Raw genomic sequence first — 20,997 nt, forward strand, 5'->3', positions numbered from 1 at the left:
ATCTATCCTTTGATATTATCTCTGGGGAGTGGAATTTGATTGTAAATGCATCTACAGTATAACTGTAGTACTAATGGTAGGGTGTGCCTGTTTTCTACTCTCCTACCTACCTTAACCAGTTCAATTATGTGACCCGGCCAAGTCACACCCCAATGTGAACAATGCTGCTGCTCCTGTGCTGCGCTATTTTTACATGACATTTATGCTTAACTGTCCTGCTTGTGTGGACTGACTAAAGCAAAACCTACTGCTGAAGAATGAATGACAAGCTGCTAGCATTGCACGTGTGTCTCGCGCCACATTGCTATGGGCTGTGACCCAGTTGTTGACTGAATGGGAGACCTACGTGACAGAGGAAATGGTGAAGATGAAACAAGGGGTGGTACTTTTTCTGCTGAATCAGAACTGGATTGATGCCCTATATGCTTCAGCAAATTGTGAAGTGATGCTATCTAAATACCTAAGAATTAGTGACTGAAAAAAATGACAGTGCGAATTTTTTTTCATTCATGTGGCCACATATTTATGATAAATGAAACTGTCCTATATTTGTCTTGATATATTTCTTATCTGTTAGGTGATTTTAGTAAAGTCCGAGCTTTTATTTTTTACTTCATAAAATAAAAGCCATTACTATAGCTGTGTGAATATTATGATTCACAGACATGCTCAATCAACCCCCCCCCAAATAAAGCTAAAAATAATATTTTTCCTGAAAAACATGCCCTTTGAAGACTTTGCAGCCTTCTTTAAAATCTTAGCAGTAGTTTTTATTTCATTGTAAGTTGCTTTTTAAAAGTCTGAGTCTGCAAATCATAGCTACCAGGTGTAAGCCTCGTTTTTCTAACTGCTAGGAGCACCAATACACTTAAATACACTGACATGCATATATATGCATAAAGGAACATGGCAGAATCTTGTCACTATTATCATTACCTGATTGGCTTCGATGGGCTTGATCTATGTTCTCACGCAGATACAGCTCTAAGTGACTAACCCATTCTCTTTTGTCCTTTCTGTCTCTTCCAGAGGAAATTATAGTGCACATTGCATTTTGTCATTTGTTGAGCTATCTGGCATTTTGTGACTTTATTAATATATAGTTTAAAAGTACTTGGTGAACCTCAACAGGAAGATGGACTCTAAGTAGGAAGTACGACAACAATTAAAAGCAGAAAACATTGAAAGAAGAATTTATTGTAATTATAGTATGTGACTCTACATTATCAGTAAAGATGGAATCAAGCTGTTATTGCAGGTAACTCCAGGAATTTCTTTTTTTATCCAATGCAACCATAACTGAAATGATCACATAAAATGAGTACTGAGGGCTTTGCAAAATAAAATGTATATTCTGCATTTCAAAATCCTGGTGTGGGAATTCCTAACTATAGATTTGTGAGATCAGCAAGAGAGGCTCTGAGTTTCTGTAGTAATCCTGTATTAGCCATATACCAAGAGTGTTAGGTGACAGCAAACAGTTATATTGATAGGTTTCAGATGCTTGTAGCTGAAGCAATCTGTAAAGATAGCTGTGTGTGTTATGTCACTTCAAAAGGGTAGCTCTAAAGCACAGTAGCTCCAAATGCAGCAAAGATGTATTTGCCAGTAAAGATAAAATATTGCTCAAGACAAGAAGTGTACAAATTACATATTGGTTTGTATGTTACATAGAAGGGGACCTATGACTACTGAATTTGGGGGCTCAGTTTCTGGTATGCATCCCATAACAAGCTGGTTTATGACTGTTGGCAGACTAAAATTTTCATAGGAGCTGTGATGCCTAAAAAAGAGAGCTTGAGAGTTACATGATGATGAGCTAAGTGTGTGTCTCTAGAATACAAGGGTGAGAGCTAGCAGAAAAAATAAACAGCTCTGAGGAAAAATAGGTGATCAAGCCCAGAGGCCTTACTGAGTCTGCTTCTGAAGTATTTTACATGCATCTGTCCATTTGATAATCTCTGCTATAAATGGGCTTTATGCCTTAGGGATGATGAAGGCAGAATAAATTTTAATCCCTCTGGAAAGTGAAGGCTATTAGAAGTTAATTATAACACCTCATTTTTGTAACAATACAAATGGGACTTTATAACCTTCATGACCATAGGTGTGAGTTCGTGCTCAATTTCTAACTCTGCAATTATTCCCAAATCTCACAGGATTAATATTCCAGTTGATCAAGTGTTATTGGAACTTTCCTTCTTCCTCTGGATTCTGTCAGCAGTTAGCCTGAAGATGGAGAGGAGATTTTAATGAAAAAAAAATCAGCCTTTTATCATGCCCACATTTAGGCAATTTGTTAAGGTAAGACCAGGCTTCCCACTCCTGCAGGAATTCTTTTACGATCTGCTATTCTGTGATGGCAGATCTACTTTCTGCTCAATGTATTCTGTGTTCTCTTGCCCGTCTTATGACCAAGGGCTTTTCATATAAAGGCCTGTTGATTCTATGACATCCTGTTTCATTTTTCTCACAGCATAAAGATCTTTGGGCCTTCTCTGGGAAAAAACATTTCAGTAATGCTCGTAGTGGGAAACAACGTAGCCTGTAAAAAAATGAAGAAGATGCCTGCACTTTAAATTTATTGTAGTTCCTGTGTAATTATATTAGCTGATTCACAACAACTATAGCTCCAGATATTCATACTATAGTGTCATCCTGTAATTAACCTTTGGATCATTGCATTCACAAAGTGCCATCAGGTTTTGAACTGAAAGCTCAGTATCTTGGTCAGATTACCTTCTGCCACCACATTGTATATTGTCTATGTGCTGCCTATATGACTGTATATATCTTTTGTGTTGTCTGTAAAAATCAGTAGAATACTATTGTCATACTCAAACTAATTCCCAAGTAGTGATTTACTTTCCATTCCCCCATCCTGTTTCTGTAAGCTAGTGCCATGTCCAAACCACAGACAGCATGAAATGTTCACAACGGCATCCTATGACCCTTGCAGGTAAAAAGAACTGTAAAGTGGGGCAGATCTACTTCAGACCGTACCAGAACCAAGGAGGTAAAGTCCCTGGCAAACAGAGACAAACTGAAACCAAGCAGACATTTTCCCCTGATCTCTCAGGGAGTGAAAGAGGGAGGGATTCTGTGGATTGTCTTCTTGGCTTAAGTTTCTATTGGGGGTGAGAGCAAATGGCAGATGTAGAATAATGAGCTGCAGCCAGAGATATATGCAGAGCTTGCTCTAGACAGGGACAGATGCTAGGCAGAGAGCTCATTTCATAGCAGAGGAGAACTGTTGCTTGCTGGAAGCTTGTCACCTTTACCATTATTGGTGGGAGTCTGTCATGTCAAGGCTGAAAAGATAGTGGTCAGAGACCATGTCACAGGAGAGTTATCAAGAAAGCAAATCCACAATTCATAGAGCTCCTGAGTCAGTAGTTGTAGATGTATCTTCATGTTTTATAGCCCTCATACCTTGTCTTCCATGAGTTTATCCAGCAGCTTTTTGAGAGCATTTATACTTTTCATAATCAGAGTATCCTCTGCCATAATTTAATTTCACACATAAATGTGGTGCCTGGTTTACTTCAATCCATTGTTCGCAAGGGCAGGAGATAATGAATCGCCCTTACCAAATTCACTTTGGCATTCCAGTTATGTTTTTCTACACCTCCGTTGCCCATTCTCCACCACTGTCTTTTGTCCAAGATGAAGATACTAAATCTGTTTATCCTGTCTTCATCCAAAAATAATTTTATAATTGAGCTTTTTTGCAGCCCTTCTGTGTACGTCTCATATTGCTGCAACATCTTCTCTTGAGCTTCCTTTTTCCTACCTGGGGGTACCAGATGTTCACTCAATACTAGCGGCTGGCTCCATAATTCCTGTAATGCATCAGAGCTTTGGTGATGGAGAAAAAGTTACTCCAAATATTACTTTCATACAAAGAAAGGTATTGATTTGAGTCTCACTTACACATGTTCATCTCAGCCTTGACAGAGCTTAAGAGATTATAAGGTATTTTTAAGTGTTTACTATGCACATAGGACCACACAGCTTACATAAGGTCTGAAGAGGCTGCAGGTGGGTGTGTGGGATATACAACCACCTAGTAAGGCAGAAAAAAACCGAGACTCCTTACTACACTTGTGCAGCATGCTGACCGGGGGGAGGCAAGGAGATGATTCATAAAGTGTTTGTCTTGCCCTGGGGACAGGGAACTGAGAGGCAAAAGAGAACAGATATATTTCCAGAGGGTGAGGCACTGGTAGTACAGTGTAGTTTCCATTTTTCCAGTGCAAATTACTTCCCTCCCTTCAGCATTCTCCAAAGCAGGAACAAGCATATAGCCACAGCAGTATCATTGTAATCGCCGTAACAGGCAAGGACATTGCATAGCCATAACTGTGTTCTCTCATGGTCTTAATTATCTCAAGGTAATGATGTGGAGACAGGGGATAACGTATTTCAAAAATGCTGTTATAGGTATTTATTCTGCAATTTCTTTCAAACAGAAGCATCTTATTTGGTTTTAACTCCTTTGATTGCTAAGGAATGTACTGCTCATGACAGATGCACAAGGTTGCAGATGAAGGTGTGCGTGCACCTAGGCCTGTGTACCGCGGTGTAGGGTTACGGCGTTCCCTTGCCCAGGTCCCGGAAGAGCTGAGCATCTGAAATGGCTGAAGGCCACACCTGCAGTCTGGCTCAGGGCCAGCTGACTCCAGCGCACCAGACTAACCTCCTCCTTGGACCTTTGGCACCAAGGCTGACTGTCACTCATGCACTGAGCTGCACTGGGTTTATGCCTCTCACTCAAGGCAGTTTGGGTGCTTTCAGATCACTCTGGTACTTGTTCCCGGAGCACGGCTAACAAACTGACAAGCCTGGGTGGCTCAGGAATTGCAGCTATGGGAAGGAGGAGAGGACGGCATCTAGCTTTTATATAGAACTCTGGTTGGAGCGCTCAGAGGTGGGTACTGGAAAATGGGATGGAGTGGCCTCCAGTGGCTTCTGTGATATCTCACTCCCATTTTCCACTGTCTGGGATGTGGCTGAGTGAAACATGGACCCGTCTGGGTCTCCTCTCAAAGCCCTCCTCCCCGCGCTGCACTCCCAACACCCAAAATTCCCGGGAGGAGAGGGAATGCCACCCTGCATTGGGACCCCAGCATCCCAAGGACAAATTCATCTGGGACGGCGTTCCACGGCGACCTTCCCCGGTTTCACCCCACACGAAGAAATCGGGCACTTTCGCGCAAGAGCCAGCGCAGAGGCGCGGCGGGGGGGAAGCGGAGCCTCATAAGCGCCTTCCGCGAAGCCGCGCTTCCCTCCCCGGCCCGCCCCGCTGGGGCAGCCCGGCCCCTGCGGCCGCCCGCGGCCATGTGCGCGGGGGCGGAGCGGCGCCGCCGGCCAAAGGCAGCCGCAGTCCGCGCCAGCGCGGCGGCCGCGGAGATGCTGCGCTACAGCTCGGGGCTGACGGTCACCGCCACCACCTCTCGGAGGCCGCCCGGCGACGGCGGCCGTACCCGGCGGAAGGTGCGCGGGGGGGCGGCGGGGAGGGAGGTCCCGCGGGCGGTGTCGTGGGGCGAAGCGGCAGTTTGACACCCCCCCTGTAGTTTACTTGTGGGGCTTTTTCTTGCATATTTTCGGTGCTTTCAGGTGAAGCTTGCAGTGTGTGAGAACAGCTTTGTGCGCGGTCGTAGTAGGTGCTGCTGGGGTGTCCCGCAAGGCTTTTTGTAGTGCTAGTCCCTGGCCGTTCTTCTGGAAACCTGCGAGGAAGGGGTGCTTGTGCTGGAGACATTTCCCCCCACCATGAAATGTACCTTGATATTTACAACTGAGAACTTTCTTGTCGAGGTGCAATCTATCATGAGGAAGCTTATTGTAATATTGTAATTACTTCGATGGCAATAGTAATTTATTTTTATAATCAGTTCCTCAAATACAGAAATATGACTTACTGATGTATTTTTTGTAACTTTCATAAATGTGATAAATAATAATGATGTATTAATCTGTTAGGAAATGCTTCTAAAAAGTTATTAAAACACTGGCAGATACGACATGAGTGCCTCTACAGCCACCCTTCTTTAAACAGCACTTTTTTGCTGCTGTAACCACACTGCTGCCATTCTGAGTGCGCATTCCACGTGTGAAGAATTAAATCAAAAGAAGTGATAAGCTAGTCCTTACAAAGAAAGACAGTTATGTGATACTTCTTGAATTACTTAGTGATTGTTTGCACACTCCAAAAACGTGAGTTTATAATTGAAACAATGAAGAATGTCATGTTGCCGTGTTTTGCATGATAAGGCGAGGGTCAGTTTCTTCCGCAGAAAAAGTCCCTAGCCTTCATAAAAATGAAATTGCTCACATACCTGGAAAAATTAAGATGGTTTGGATATCATAGTTATATTCCCTACATGTCTTTTGCATTCTCATTTAGTTTTCCTGGTTTAATATTTCTTGAAGAAGTTAAAGCTGAGAGAGTTTGTGTTTAAGTGATAATTTTCTTATTTTCATGCCCATGATATACTTGTCAGGGATGATGTAAAATGAACTGTATTTGATACATTCGCTTAAGGCAATCAGTAAAATCCTAACTTGCAAATTAAACCAACTGGGAAGCTGCTGGGTTTTTGTTGTTTTTTTTTTTTGGGGTGGTGGTTGTTTGTTTTTTGTTGTTGTTGTTCTTTTTGTTTTGTTTTGTGAAAAGTGGCTCTCTTACTATAAGTTGTCAGAAGAGGAGAGGAAGACAGTTAGAATGACCGCTGAATAAATGAAATATGTGTGTCACATTCCTGTGTGCCTGTGGTCACAGGAAAAGTGCCCTTTAATTGTGTGGGGAATCTCACAGCAGAGATTTCATAAATGGAGCAGGCGAATCAACAGATAAATGACCAAAGTACTTTCTTGTTTGCTTTTTAGGACCAAATGAAATTAAACAGCCAGCTCTTTTCTGTTTTCACCTTCAAGTGTCTAAAACTGGCATTGGGGCTTAGGCAATGTGGGTTATTTTTGGCCATTGAATTGGTAGGTTAGCAGATAGTTACTCAACAAATGTGTTATCCCCAAACCATTTTATTATCAGACATTAGAAAGACCAGCAATGTTAAATTCTGGTGATGTTAACTCTAAAGCTAGATCAATATTGAACCACATCTTCCCTGGGGGGTACTGTAAAAATCTTGGAATGGGGCTGGTGGTTAGAACAGCTTGTATTTTTCTGCGGCTGTACTAGTAGCTTTGATTGTTCTGTGAAATCATTGTTTGCTATTTTAATGCTACCTCTGCAATTATTTCAGTACGTAAGTAACTGTGATCAATGCCTTTTGGGGTGCTTTGATATTTAGAAGAGAGGAAGAAGGGGCTGAAGAACATCACTCAAACCGAATCTGTCGTCTGTATTTAAGTTGCACCCTAGTGATTTGAGTAGGATGGTAAACATGAATGTGGATTGTGGATCTGGGCCATGAATTCTTAACATTTTTAACTAACCTAGATTGTTTTTTTTCTTAACTGCCATATTGCAGTAGCTCTCATCTATGCTGTCCCACTAACCTCTTAGAAATTCGATAATAGAGGATGTCTTCATCTGTTAATTTCCATTGCGGTCAGCAGACTTTTGCTGTCCGGTGTTGTGCTGGGCTGAACCTGTCAGTCTTTGTTTTCCTGTCTGCATATGTGTTTCACAAATGATGTCAAAGGAGCTTTGGAAATACTGCTCATGGGTTGTTGGTGTCAAAAAGCCAGGAGCAAACATAAAATGTTGGCACTTAGATTGTTGGCTTACCAAAGCTACAGATGCTGCAAATCAGACTGAAATCTGATAGTCTAGAAAACCTGATACCTGGTTCTACCCAGTCTTTCTTTGTAAAAATTATGTTCACAAAGTTACAGTGTCAATGACATAAAGGTAGGGTGGAAGACATGTCCATCCCTGTTTTTCCTTACTTGTTCTTACTGTCGGTAAGCAGTTGAAGGAAGTTGAATCACAGCATTTTCCCTGCAAGGGGCGTTCTCTTTCATTCTCCTTCCCGCTTTCTCTCTGCATAACCCTCTTTGTTTCTGGAAATTACTCCTTCATCCTCAATTGCACATTATTCTGCCACTGTTTGGCACTAAGTTGAGGCTTTTCCTGTCGTGATTTCATTTCCATTTTAAGGCATCACTGCAGCAGTGTTTTGCCGTTGGAGGAGGGCTTGCTGCGACTCCCATGTGAGCCTGCCCATTCATTTGGTCAAGTAAACTTGCTGACAGATGTACAGTGTGTTGTTTTTTCAGGAAACATTGCACAGCAAGAACAGTACAGGTGCAGCACCCGTAATTGCTTCTGAAGGTTAGATGAAAAAGCAGTGCCTGTTATTTTTCCCTTCGAATCTCGATAGTTTCTTGAATTTTAACAAATTGGTCTGTAGTTCTGTCCTTAAGTGGAGTGCACCATCTGTGGCCCAGGAGGAGCAGGAGTGAACGGCTAATTTATACATTTACTGTTGTTTCCCCAGAGTGCTGAGGAAGTCTTATTGTTGTAAACAATAGCAAGAGTACAGCCTGTATAAGTTTGTCCTAGTGAGGAATTGGGTGGTGCCTTCTGCTGCCATACAAGCCTCCATGGGCATGACTTCAAGGCTGGAATCCTTAGATGATTGCCAGTGCCACCCTCTGTTTGGCATTTACATGCAACAGGCTGCAAAGTAAAGCATAAAAAGTTATTTTGTACCAGAAATACTGCCAAAAATATGATACTGATTTGAGGTGTTATTAAAGTAAGGAGCTAGTGTGGAAATAAGGAAGTGGAGAAAAAAGTGATTTGGGGAATAATAGAGAAGGCAATGTGAAAAGGGTAAGAAAAACAGCTTAAACTACAGTAGATCTTTGATTGTGCAGTGAGTTTAGGCTCAACGAATTCCTGTCATTGATTTATATTTCCAATCTAGTAATTAGGATTTGACTGCCGTCTGTACTAGGCTTCTGTGACTTTCTTCATGGGAACCATGTAACATATCAGTTGCTGTAATGCGACAGGCAGTCACGAATCACTAACTGGTGTACAGGTACGGGGATATGTACTTGTTTACAGTCACTGCACTGTAAATCTATAAGTATGTTGGCTATAATTAGTCCCATACTGAGTAACAGGCAAGCCATTTGCCAGCTTCAGAGAATCATACACAACTTCTTTTCCTCCTAACTTTGAGTTGCCAGTCATTATCTGTTTCTGTTTATTTGAGCTATTTTTCATGTTGCCTCCTAACAATTCTTTCATTCCTTTTAGTCTAGTTTTCCTTCATTTGAAATCACTATAAGAAAAATTTGGCCTCACCTATCACTTCCCACACAGCACAAATTCAGTTTTATTTCCTATTTATGGGTCTGGTCTTTCTTTGTTTGCCTACATGGAGGAACGCCAGACTCCATTTCCCTTCTTGTTTTAAAAGGGCATGTTTTAAGAGGAAAAAGCCTTGCTAAGTTAATAGGAACAAAGAGCAGAGGGCAATGAAAATTAAATAGGTGAGAAAAGGTGGTATTAATTACCTTAAAAATCAACATGCTCCGAAGTTGAGGTTGTTATTAATATATCTTGATAACTAACTTGTAAGCAGGAAGCACCTCCAGCTTCTGCAGTGTGTGGGAAGGGTCTGGTGTTCTCAGAACAAACATAGCTGTCACGCAGTGTCAAAAGCCAATGTGCAAAGATTCATCATTCTTAAATGCATTTAATTGTTTCAGAATACTTAGCAAATACTGCTTTTATACTAAGTTTTGGGTGTTTTATGTCATGTTCTCTGTGGCTTCTTGTTCTAGATTTGCTAGTATATGGCTGAGTGAGGAATTAACAGTGAGCAGCCCACTGCACAAAAAGTAGCCTTCACAGATGTATCTTAAGAGTAGGTTATATTTCACCTTGATCTTACTATAGATGTTGTTTGTTTTGCTTTTTTTTTTTTAAATTTTCTTTATAATATAGACACAGCTCATGTCTTTTATAGGAACTTTATCTCAGAACACGTTCCTTATTGGTAGAAGGCCTTACAGACCTTAAAGACCAAACTAAGAGAGGAAGATGGAAGGCAATACAAAGTAGCATTTTTAATATAGTAGACAGCATACTAGTAGTCTAAACACTGTTGATTTGTTAGCTCAGCAAGTTTAAAGAAAGGCTGGAAGAAAAATAGGGAAGTTGCTGCAGCTATTTGCAGATGGTTCTTTCCATTGCTTTTGCTTGAGAAGAAGAAGGACTTAAGACTTATTTGAAAAGTTGAAAAAGGTCCATTGTTTGGAAACAGGGAAAATGAGAATCCTTGTTATGATGCTGAATAGTGGTGCTCTGAGGAGGTTTTACTGTAAAGACCCTTGAAAATGAAGTCAAGTTAGCTTAACTGGTATGAGAGACAGTTGGAAGAAGTGAATTATAAAATGATAACGTTTGAAGTTATGAAAAAGACTTTGCTGCTGTGCTCTGAATGCCTGTGAGCAGAACGTGATTGCCATTTTCAAGGCAAAAGGAAGTGCTGTAATGACCAAGACATGAACTGTGAACCTGGGCAGGTGTAATGGAAAGGTGGATTTCAGAGACAAGGTACACATCCAGCATGGCTGGAGGCAAGTATTATAGTTAAGAGCAACTAGAGAGATCTAGATCAGCTGAGATGCTGGGCTATAGAACAGTGGTGATGGCCCACAATTATCATGAAAGAAATATTTTAGACATTTTGAGGAAGAGCTTTAAGAGCCCTGTTTGTTGCAAATAGACAGCTGGGATTTCACGGGAAGGTATTGCGCAGCTTCAAATTTGGACACACAGGTTTCTCATTTCATTATTTCTGATGCTCTGTTTGGGACTTACAGCTGTTTCCCACAAAATTGTTGCTTTAAAAATATCATTACGCCAAAGATCTCTGAGCCAAAAACAAGGCAAGCTGCAGTTGGGAATAGAAAGGTATCAACCTTATTGGCCTGTTTCCTCAGCAAGAGAATGGTTATTCTGAAATCAGATAGGAAACAATATCTCTTAAATTGTCTCTGAAGCATTTTGAAGCTTACTTTTTAAGAACAACTGGTATGTATCAGATTTCAATAATATTTCTGTTCACATTCAGTGGAACTGCAGTACTTGGGTATCCTTGGATCAAATACTTGAATATATACTGAACAGAAAAGAGGCATTCACTCCAGGATACATTTTGTTTCTAAATAATCTCTTTTGAAGATTAAAAGTATGCCAAATCTGCAAACAAAACTGGGTTCTGTTCACTGTTCTGTTATCTTAGCTCTCAATGTCATTTATGAGTACATAAGAACATGTTGTTGATTGAAATGGATTTTTGCTATTTCAGGTATGTAATTATGGGGATGCCCTTGAATTATTTCATGCCAGTTAAAAACCCCTCCAACCTTTAAAAAATTATCTTCTGTCAGCTATGTGGCAGAAGGCAGAAAAGGGTAAATTAAAACATGAGTATAAGAACTAGTATAGTTCATTCCATAAAGCAAGTCATTAAAGTAATTTTTTGTAACACTTAAATCTAAAAGCAAACCTTTGTTTTTCTTTCAGATGAATGTCTGTAGGTTACGCTTAACAGTACCACCTGATGAAGCCTCACAGCCTGAACAGGGAGCAAAGGAACTTGAAAGAAAGAAGAACGTAAGTTTTAAGAAACAAAACTAAATTCTGTATAAACATTGAGTAAATGTTGCTGTCCACAGAAGCTGATATTAGTTGTTTTGGGAGTCCAACGCCCAGTCATCTGGGAAGAACAAATTAGGAACCTGAGCAAATCAGCTGTGAGCTTTGAGCCTGAGCCTTGGAGTCGGGGATAGTAAAACTGCATGTAAAAAAGGGCAGTAGTAGAGGAACAGCACAGAGATTGCAGGTGATTTGTGATTAGAGTTACCTCTAAAACTTGATTATTTAATATTTATTTATTTAATATTTATGTGTTAAAGAGTAGGAAACTGCTATCAAGAGCAGGGTCTTGCATTAAACAGGATCTTGATCCTCACGTTAATGTGCTGTAATGTGTATGGGAGCTGGCTTACCTGAGACTTAGATGTTTCACTGTGTTGACTAATTTTGGGAAAGCAGGATGTACTAATAAGAAATAGAAAATAAAGAATTCAAGGTTGTTCTGGAGTGAAAGTGATTTGAAGGTCATATGTGTGAAGGGTTCAGAAAGGAGATTTTTTTGTCGAACCAAGTAGTGCGCACACCAAAAAAATCTTACAGCTGCTCTGGTGGAGAACTTGTTCTTTAAGAGCTGTTTCAGAGCGATAGATGATGTTTAATTTGTCTTGAGGATGGAAACTAAAAAGGGAACCTGGACAACTTTACCACATTTACACTTTGATAAACCAAAATCAAACAAGAAGTTGGCTCAGTTTACCAGACCAAATGGCTGAGTAGCAATAGGACATACATACCCAGCGTCCTTGAGGATCCATAAACATTGCTTACAGAATGGATTAAAGAGGCCTTAATGCAAACTAAATTTGGGCCACCATTCCATAGTATTAATTGATTTTGTACAGAGGTGTTCAGCCATAGCACTTAGAGTAGCTTCCCCCACCATTGACTCAGTCAGTCTCTGTCAGTTTGTATTCGCCTGCAGAAACCCTCAGACTGGCCTAAGCATTGCCCTAAGAGTAATGTCAGTTTGTTTTTGAGGAGGATAGATATTGACTCATGGCTTACTCACTTTGCTGAGTAGTGTAATAATAAGAATGAAGTGTGAATGATTAGGGCTTGGGAAATCTGTAGTGACTTTCTTATGTGACCAGTTTTTTTCTCTGAGAGACCTTGTATTTAATGAGAGCTGTATTTCCCCCATAATGCAAGCAAAGGCATGTGGGTTTTATATCAGAGGACATTAAGTAGAGGATATGAAAGATAATAAATATATTATTGGGCTCACCCTCTATTACAGGATATTGCACAGTGATTTTTAAGAGATGGGTCCTGTTTAGATGAGACCAAAAAAAAGTATGTAATCTAATTATTGTGTATTTTAAGTACTTTTCTAAAAGTTCAGTGCTTTTACACGATGTAAGGAGTTTTAGAAAGCATAAAGGTGGCCTTCAGAGCTAGATGGGATCTAATTAGTCAATTTTATAGCAATTAAAAACATTGAGTAATCATGCCATCTTCTTGTGGTTTATGGTCATTGTGTAATTTAAAAAGTATCCCTACAGATTGTATAGTCAGTGTATGGAAGCAGCTACAAAAAAATCACTGATTATAAACTTTTTTTTCCTCATGTCTCTAAAACAATGTATTACTTGTACATTTTTATTGTCTGTGTAATGTATTGCTTTCTGTATTTGATTTAGTTACACAGTAACTTACAGTGAACACAGGGCTCTTGGCTGTTCATGCTCTGATACTTGTATCTAACTGCAAATTTAATTAAAAAAAAAAAAGGGCATCTCCTAAAAGCAGCGATCAGATATCTCTGCTGATCCACCCATGTTCAACTGACTTAATGAAATTGCTTAAAGCAAATATTAGATAATCCACACACAGTCCTATGAGAACTGTGCCCTCTTCTTGGAAATAGGGAGAACAGACAGAAATTAGGGAGCTGCTCAGTTTTCTGCCTTGCACGTTACAATTTAAGGTCAAAAAACACAGCTTCACCAAGAACCAAATTTGACAGCAGGTCTCTTGTTAGAATCTGGAGTTCTGTGTTGTTTTTAAATGCTGAGAAAATGGGAACATGGAAAATGTTTTTGGTATTTAATATATATGAGTGTGACTTACAGAAGCTAGCTGCAGGGGTGATTTGTGTGACTGTCCATTTTTTGCTGGCGTGCTCAGGCAGATGGGCAGTGTGAGCCTGGCTGCCAGGCACTCTGCTGTTGGGGCAGGACAAGTGCTGAAGAGAGACAGACGTCCCTGCGCTGCCTGCTGCTGCTGCTGAGGGACCAGAGCCGAGACCTTGCTGTGTCACAGGCAATGCCAGAAAACTAAAAATACACCATGGTGTGACGTTTGGTTGTAATCTCCTCTCTCAAATCTTTCATTAGAAGGAGGTGCTTTTGAGCTGCCCTAATGTGACACAGTGGTGGCACTATTTGTTACATGTCTGTGTCTTTCTGGGGCTCAGTACCATTAAGAAATGTTGCAGTTGTAAAATCAGCCAGGGAACTGCACAGAAGCTCTTGCTAATACCGATCCTCCCAATAGCTTCTTTTGGAGCATGATGTCTGATCAGAACTGATTCTTTGTTGGTTATGTTAGTAGCTGCTAGCTTAGCCTTTTCCATTGTAGTCCAAGTTCATCAGAAAATATACGCTGTATTTTATTAAGTATGTATCAGTTCATTAAGTTTCTAGACTGACTTTTTTATTGGTATACATCCATGAAAGAAAAATGAGGCAGTGTAAGAGATTAAAACAAAGTGATGGGTCTGGGCAGTTTTGTTGCAACAAAGTTGCTGCAGGCATTACTGTACTAGGATGGCCTCTCCCCATTTTGTTGTGAAAGGCTGGCAGATGGTCCACAGTTAGAAGTTGATCTCAGAACTGAAGAGGGATTGAGCTTGTGCTCTAGTGCGTTAGGCTAGATTTTTATATTCATATATAGGCTATGATACCTTGAAAGAAGTAATTGAGACCTGAAGTCACAAGCAGAGGCTAGCTGATTTGATTGTTCGCTTTTTACAGGCTAAAAGCCTACTGCTAAATGTCTCTGAATTGTAAGCACGTAAGGTAGAGAGAATCTGAAACTACCCGGTTTTTGTTCCATTACTTCTGTTAATGATAGACAATGGATGACAGTAGTGTGAGGCTGTTTACTTCACCATGAAGTACAAAGGAATATTGTGCTTGTCAGATTGTATGCAAAATCTGCATGTCCTGAAGCCTGCCTTGTCTTGCATAATAAAGGGCTACCACACAATTGTATTGTCCCTATTTGGGACTGGGCTTATTTTTATCTATTGGTCTCTTTCTTCACTGTCATGGCTAAATTTGGAAGTGTCATTGGAAGCTGCAGCTAGGCATTTGAGGGCAGAATATGGAGATATGTATAGGCAGATTTTTGATTTTCATTTAGACACATGGACAAGAGAATGAAAATGAGATAACACTGTAGAAATTTGTGTCACGTTCTTGTCTTTGTGGCTTTCAACAGATTTTAAGCAGTGTTTGGTCTTAAACTCCAGTTGGTACTTTGGTGGTGCATATCCTCAAACTCTTTAATTTTGTTGTGTTTTAAAAGCAATACAGCCAAGAGGTTAAATGCGTTTTTGCTTCCTAAGCAGGAATACAGAAGGAAAGTTTTTTCCTCAGCAAAGAAGTAGGCTGTAAAGAAGCCAGAAGGGGAGTTTGCTCCTGTATGTGATGGAGAGAATCAAGCAGAAACTTGCGTCAGGGCTGGATCAAAGAATAGGAGTGCAACGCTCATGGGGCTGTTGTGCACACTGAATCTAGGACAGTGCCTGTTTTCTCTGCTGACCTGCTGCTGCCAGCCCACTCCCATCAGCATAGCAGAAGTTGTGTCATTACAAATGTGGTTCACGTGCTACAGGTGGCTGATGTTACTGTTTCTCAGCCTCTCCAGCACTGATTACTTGATTTTTTGATGTGTACGAATTAAGCAACATCTTCATTTAAAACAGCACTGCATCAAAACCACAGAAAGGATCCCACTGACTTCTGTGGTTACTGCTGTTTCTGCTATGTCTTATTTTCTTAGTGTATAAATATTGGTATTCTGTGTATGGATTTCATTGATTAGATAGGACTTCGTATAATGCCTGTCACTTATATTTTTTGAGGTAGGCACCTAAATTCTACAGTTCAAGGAGCTTAAAAGATGGAATGTGTTAAATTATGCTTCTTATTTAGCATCATGAATTTAAGAGCACTCATGTCTATGTTTTGGGATATTTTCCCTATTTTAATACTATTTGTATGTGAAGCATCTGTTAATGTAACATGAGTTTAATGGGCTGTAAAAGAATATGAAAAAACATAAAACCACAGATACCTGTTGTCAGAGCACTGTAACCGTCCTTGGTGAGCTCAATATTATAAATTTGTCATTTTACTGGACAGAAAATAGGTAACCTAAGTAGCAATATGAATGTTCTTGTTCTTTGTATAACTAGTGAACAAGCAAAAGATAACTGGATATTTCAGAAACCTCTGGAATGTGGCAGTTGAGGAACAGAAAAAGCCTTGCTTAACTTACGTAGTTTTGGTTAAAGGAAGAGTTTATAGATGGTGTAGGTGAATACAAGATCATGATTTAGCAAAATTTTATGGCCATATGAGTACTAAACACAGAATTGTGCTAATCATTACATTAGATTTTTTTTTTTTCCTCAAAATAAGATACCTCTTTTGTTCTTCTGCTTCCAGTTTTGGGGCAGGGAGAAAGTATAAAGTGTGGGGTGTCTGGCTTTCAAAAACTGATGGAGATAGACTAGGAAGCAAATAATCCCACATAATGCCAATGGGCAATGCAAAAAGCAGCCAACAACTCATATTTAGGTGTTGTTTTCATAGTGTCTTTGCTTCACCTGTTTCATACTACTTGTGCTACTTCCTTGGACAGAGACATAAACAGGATGCATGGCAATTATCAAGGCTTTTGCAACCTTGGGGTGTAGGCTTCTGTTTTAAATGTTTATTAATTAAGTAAACACAGTCTGTGTTTCTTTAGTACATGCTGTGTGATCACACCAAGTGCAACATGACTGTTGCTGCAATTTAGACAAAGAATGTTCCTGGAGGCTGATGTTGTATTTGTGTGCATCACCATGATACTTTCTTGCTGGTAACACTGGGCTGTCATATAACTGGCTGTAGATAAAAAGAAACATTCACAAATTGCTTAAGCTAGGTTTGCTTTTTCAAATCAGCAGCTCACATTAGAAAGGATTTTGAGGTCAATTTGGGCAACAACTGTACTGGTTCCAGCAAGTGCATAGGCAGGTAGGGAGCTGGCTGATATTTTGACCTTAAACAGCAATGCTTAACTAATCTAATGAAACCTTCATCTTCAAGTGCTTTTCTGGTTAGTTTTAAAGCATTTACTTGCTCCTAAATACTTGCATGTATTTACTTATTCTGTTATCGTCACTGACTTACCTCACTGCGGATCAGAGTGGAGACAGGCAAGGACCTTCTCAGAAATCTGAGTTCTGAGAATGGATACATATGAGACATTGAAGAAAACAATGAGAAGTATGTGACTTTAAAAACATTCTGTAGTTGTTGGGGATGTGGAAAATCCAGCATTTGTGGAAGAGGAAACATGGGAGAGGAGGGATGTGATAGAGGAAGAACAGAGGACAAGGCCGAAGGAAAAAAAAAAAACACTGAAAGGAGAAAAATAAACAAGGGTGGGTGGAAGTAGTTTAAGAGAGGAGACAAACTGGCAGAAAGTCTATTCAATGCATGCTTAGCAATGCAATTCTGTGGAGCAGTTTGAGAACGGAGCAAGTTCAGCAAGGCCTCCTTCGGAGGCAAAAGTGTATTAAGAAAAGTCAATAATCCATCCACCTCTCAGCCCTGCACTGAACAAATTTTTCTTATTGTAACCCTTCCCTTAAAAGGAGACCACATCAGGTTTAGCCCTTTTTTGTCAGAGCATATGCTGCACCCTGAAACACATGGTCATTGAGTAGAAATTAAGATTTACCAACCAGAGAAAAGGGAGAGTATAAGGTAAGCATAACTGGAACAGAAAGCAAGGTAAAAGACTAAAGAAATATGAGAGCAGTTGTTTGTATAGCTGTTGTTCACACACATTTAAATAAAGCAAGAACCATACTGAAATTTTAACAGGTGTTTGCCTGGGGATTGTGATATGAAGGAGCAATAAGAAAGGGGTAGAAGCAATATCGTGCATTTTAAGTAGAACATAGTAGAACTGGAGCACTCAACAGATAATGGAGATTCTTTTAATCTTCCAAAAGAGAAGTGACAAAGGCATCTTGGGAGGCTTCTGCAAATGTAGACAACAAGCAAGTTTGGCATTGTTGCAGGAGACATGTATCCAGTCTAGCAATGTGGACACTTAATCTTGCATGTACTCCCCATTATGATGTAAATTCGAGTCTGTTCACCTGTGAAATATGTAAGTGCTGTGGGTGATTCTCCAGCTGCAAACCCATTGGTCTGAATTTACAGGCCCTTCTTAGAGGGGAAAAAGAAATACTTCAAAACATTCCTTAGGAATGTGTTTATAATATTGTAAAAATAAGGAACTTGATCATAATTTTCGTACAGAACTCTGAAAACAGCACTTTAAACGATTCAGCTAATGTTGTGGAGGCACAAAGGATCTTGGTAGTTGCTGGTATTCAGCTGTTTGTCTCATAGAAAATGAGTGATCATGGGTAAAGGGTTTGGATTTATGAATTCAGTGTCTGGTGCCTTAGTAATCTTTAAACAATCAAAATGATGATTCATTTGGTTGTCAGGAAGATGGAAACTTGTATGTAATCCCTTTATCCAGATGCAGGGGAGGAGCTGCAATGAAACTGTCAAAGAAACTGTACAACCCTGGAAGCAAACAAACATGAAAAAGCTTTGAGTCCTGTCCCCATCTAGTTTCTGTATTTGATCTTCAATAAATCATGTGTGTGGGTTTTTGTTTGTATACATCCAAACAGCAAAACAAACAACCCAATAATATATAATTATGAAACTTCTTATTATCAGGATATGAAGCTTTGCATATAGTGTTTTCAAAGTGCAAAATTATTTCATTGGTTGCCCAATGCTTTTCCATTAGGGGGTTTTAAGGCTTTCTTTTGAATGACTGCCTATAGCTTTGTTGTTTGTTGCCTCAAATATTGCTTATCAGATGTCTGCTCTGTGATGTTCCCCTTCCAGCCTTGCACATGCACACCCAGAGTTTCAGCAAAATGGTTAAGCCATTGATGATACAGCAAAGGAAAATGTGTAGGATTTACAACGTTGAGAAAGTTTGTCAGTGCCGTGAGGGAGGGACACAATATAAAACAAATGTCTATCTTTATCTGTTCTTCTTAATGCAAGTAGATTATCCGGTTCTTTTTTCCCTTACCCAAAGAAGTATTTATTCTTACATTGCCACCACAGTTGAGTTAGTTTGGCTGCTGAAAGTGCTACTGGAAGTGCTACCGCTTTAGAGTGCAGATGCTATTGTCACTCTCTGTCATGGTGAGGACTGGAGACTCTCTAGGGTGCAGCTGCAGATGGATATAAGATGCTGAGCATCTTTTCAAGCCTCTGGTGTTAAAGAGAGTATTTAGACACTGCTTAGACTCTTAATTTGGTAAAGAATCTCCAAGTTTGTCAGTTTTCATACAGCGTCAGTACTGAAGAACAAGACAAAACCAGACAAGTTCTAAGGTCGATGTAGTAAAAATTCTCAAATTTACCCATAGCCTGGTATATTTAACATGAGAAAGTTCAGTAAAATTATCTATAACTGATTTGTCCCCAGGACTGACCTTTCAAAGACAATGTGCAAAGCTAAGCAATAACAGCTGTGTTTCCAAGGTTGTGTTTAACTTTCTATTCAGAAATAATCACTAACTTTAGGTTCCTAGTCTGCAAATATTCAAAGTTAGGTAAGAATATTCTCCCCTTCTTTTTAAAAGCCATATTGTGGATATCTTCATCTAAGCTAGTTGTTTAGATTCGTTGTAATCAAGAAGATGCTAAATTATTAATGGTACTTCTGGGGAGTGACTCATTTCAGGTGAGTGCTGTGGAAGGCTGTTTCTCTGGGTTGGTGAGAAGGGAAGCTGAGTGACTAGTCATGTCAAATGGTTACATCTGACCTTGCAGATATTTATTTACATGCTGAGGGAAATTATTTCTACTGTTTGCATTAATATTTTTCTTAATGAGATGAATAAGAGGAATCTTGCAAATAGTGCCTTAAAGTAAGATGTACAATTATTACTTTATAAAATCTTTTATTAAACTTGTGAATTTTTATATTTCCCGCAGCAGGGAGTTTGGGGAATGAAAGGTGATTCTGTGGTTGCAGGAGTTTAAAGGGAACTGCAAGAACTGACATGGTCTGGAAGAATGCAGAAAAGTAGCGTATGTTGGTGAATGAAAATAAGGCAGGATAACTTTTTCTCTCATGTGCCTCTACCTCTCCTTGCACAAATCCCATCTATTGTGTCTAGTTGCACCTATATCACTTCCATTAAAGTCAGTGGAAATTAGACATCTCTGTCATCTCTGTCAGTTATAAATTGGTCGCTGATCTTCCCAAAAACATGAAGGATGACAGTTTGACCCCAAAACATTTGGGAACTAGTGTTCTTAGCTACTCTTGTGCTTTCCCTGTGGTTGGCTCTTTCTCCTGAGAGTTACTATATTTTTGTTTGTTATTTTTTAAAATTCTAGTACTGATTTTAAAATAACTTTTACCTTTTTACTTTTAAGGACCTCTGCCATGTACCAAATGGCATGCCTCCAGGGAAGCTCTCTCATGGGATGGTATATGGCGTCGTACACCGAACTGACAACAACCATAAGAGAGAAATGGTGGTTTATGGCTGGTCAGCTGATCAGCTGAAAGAGGAGATGAATTACATTAAAGAAGTGAGTTACGCTTTCAGCTTCAAAATTTGTCAAATATCCTTTCTATATATTTGTGTAGAGCTGTTGGTTTATATGGGATGGCTGATGTCTAACCCAGCACCTTAATTTGAAGTGAGAACCTACTCTGAAGCTAAGGGCTTGTCTTGTTAGTATTCAAGCTGGAAAAAAAAGCATGCTGTGTACCTGGGAACTGTGCAGTCCAGACTCAAGGCCTCTGTGCCAGTTGATGCTTGTTAATACTTGCTAACTGAGCTATGGCTGGGCAAGCGAACTACTGCAGATTTTGGGATTTCTGTACTGAAGCCTTCATAACTTCAAATGTGATACAGAAGAAACTATGTAAGCAAACACCTGAAAGGATAAACTCTCCTCTCTTCCTCTGCTTCCCTGTCCCCAAACCCCCAGTTTTGAAAAGGCTCCTAAATTAGGTGACATAGTAAAATCACTTGGGTATATTTCGGGGCAGCCTTTAAATAG

General features: G+C 39.9%; 1 protein-coding gene across 4 annotated transcripts in view; it reads left to right on the top strand.

Moving 5' to 3' along the window:
• The first annotated feature begins 739 nt into the window (after positions 1-739).
• MYZAP (myocardial zonula adherens protein) overlaps positions 740-20,997 on the top strand; it is a 60,356-nt gene continuing 40,098 nt past the window's right edge. The window contains exons 1-4 of one of the 4 annotated variants that reach the window (XM_013369976.3): positions 740-1,258; positions 2,160-2,304; positions 11,516-11,605; positions 20,362-20,520. In XM_013369976.3, the coding sequence (XP_013225430.1) occupies positions 2,278-2,304; positions 11,516-11,605; positions 20,362-20,520 (276 nt within the window). In that variant the 5' untranslated portion in view covers positions 740-1,258; positions 2,160-2,277. Of the gene's footprint in view, positions 1,259-2,159; positions 2,305-4,800; positions 4,931-5,118; positions 5,497-11,515; positions 11,606-20,361; positions 20,521-20,997 lie in introns of those variants that run through there. The other 3 variants (XM_021299296.2, XM_065076017.1, XM_065076018.1) reach the window with 3 other exon arrangements.

The sequence above is a fragment of the Columba livia genome, chromosome 11, assembly GCF_036013475.1.
Source record: "Columba livia isolate bColLiv1 breed racing homer chromosome 11, bColLiv1.pat.W.v2, whole genome shotgun sequence".
In the NCBI taxonomy this organism is placed as follows: Eukaryota; Metazoa; Chordata; class Aves; order Columbiformes; family Columbidae; genus Columba; species Columba livia.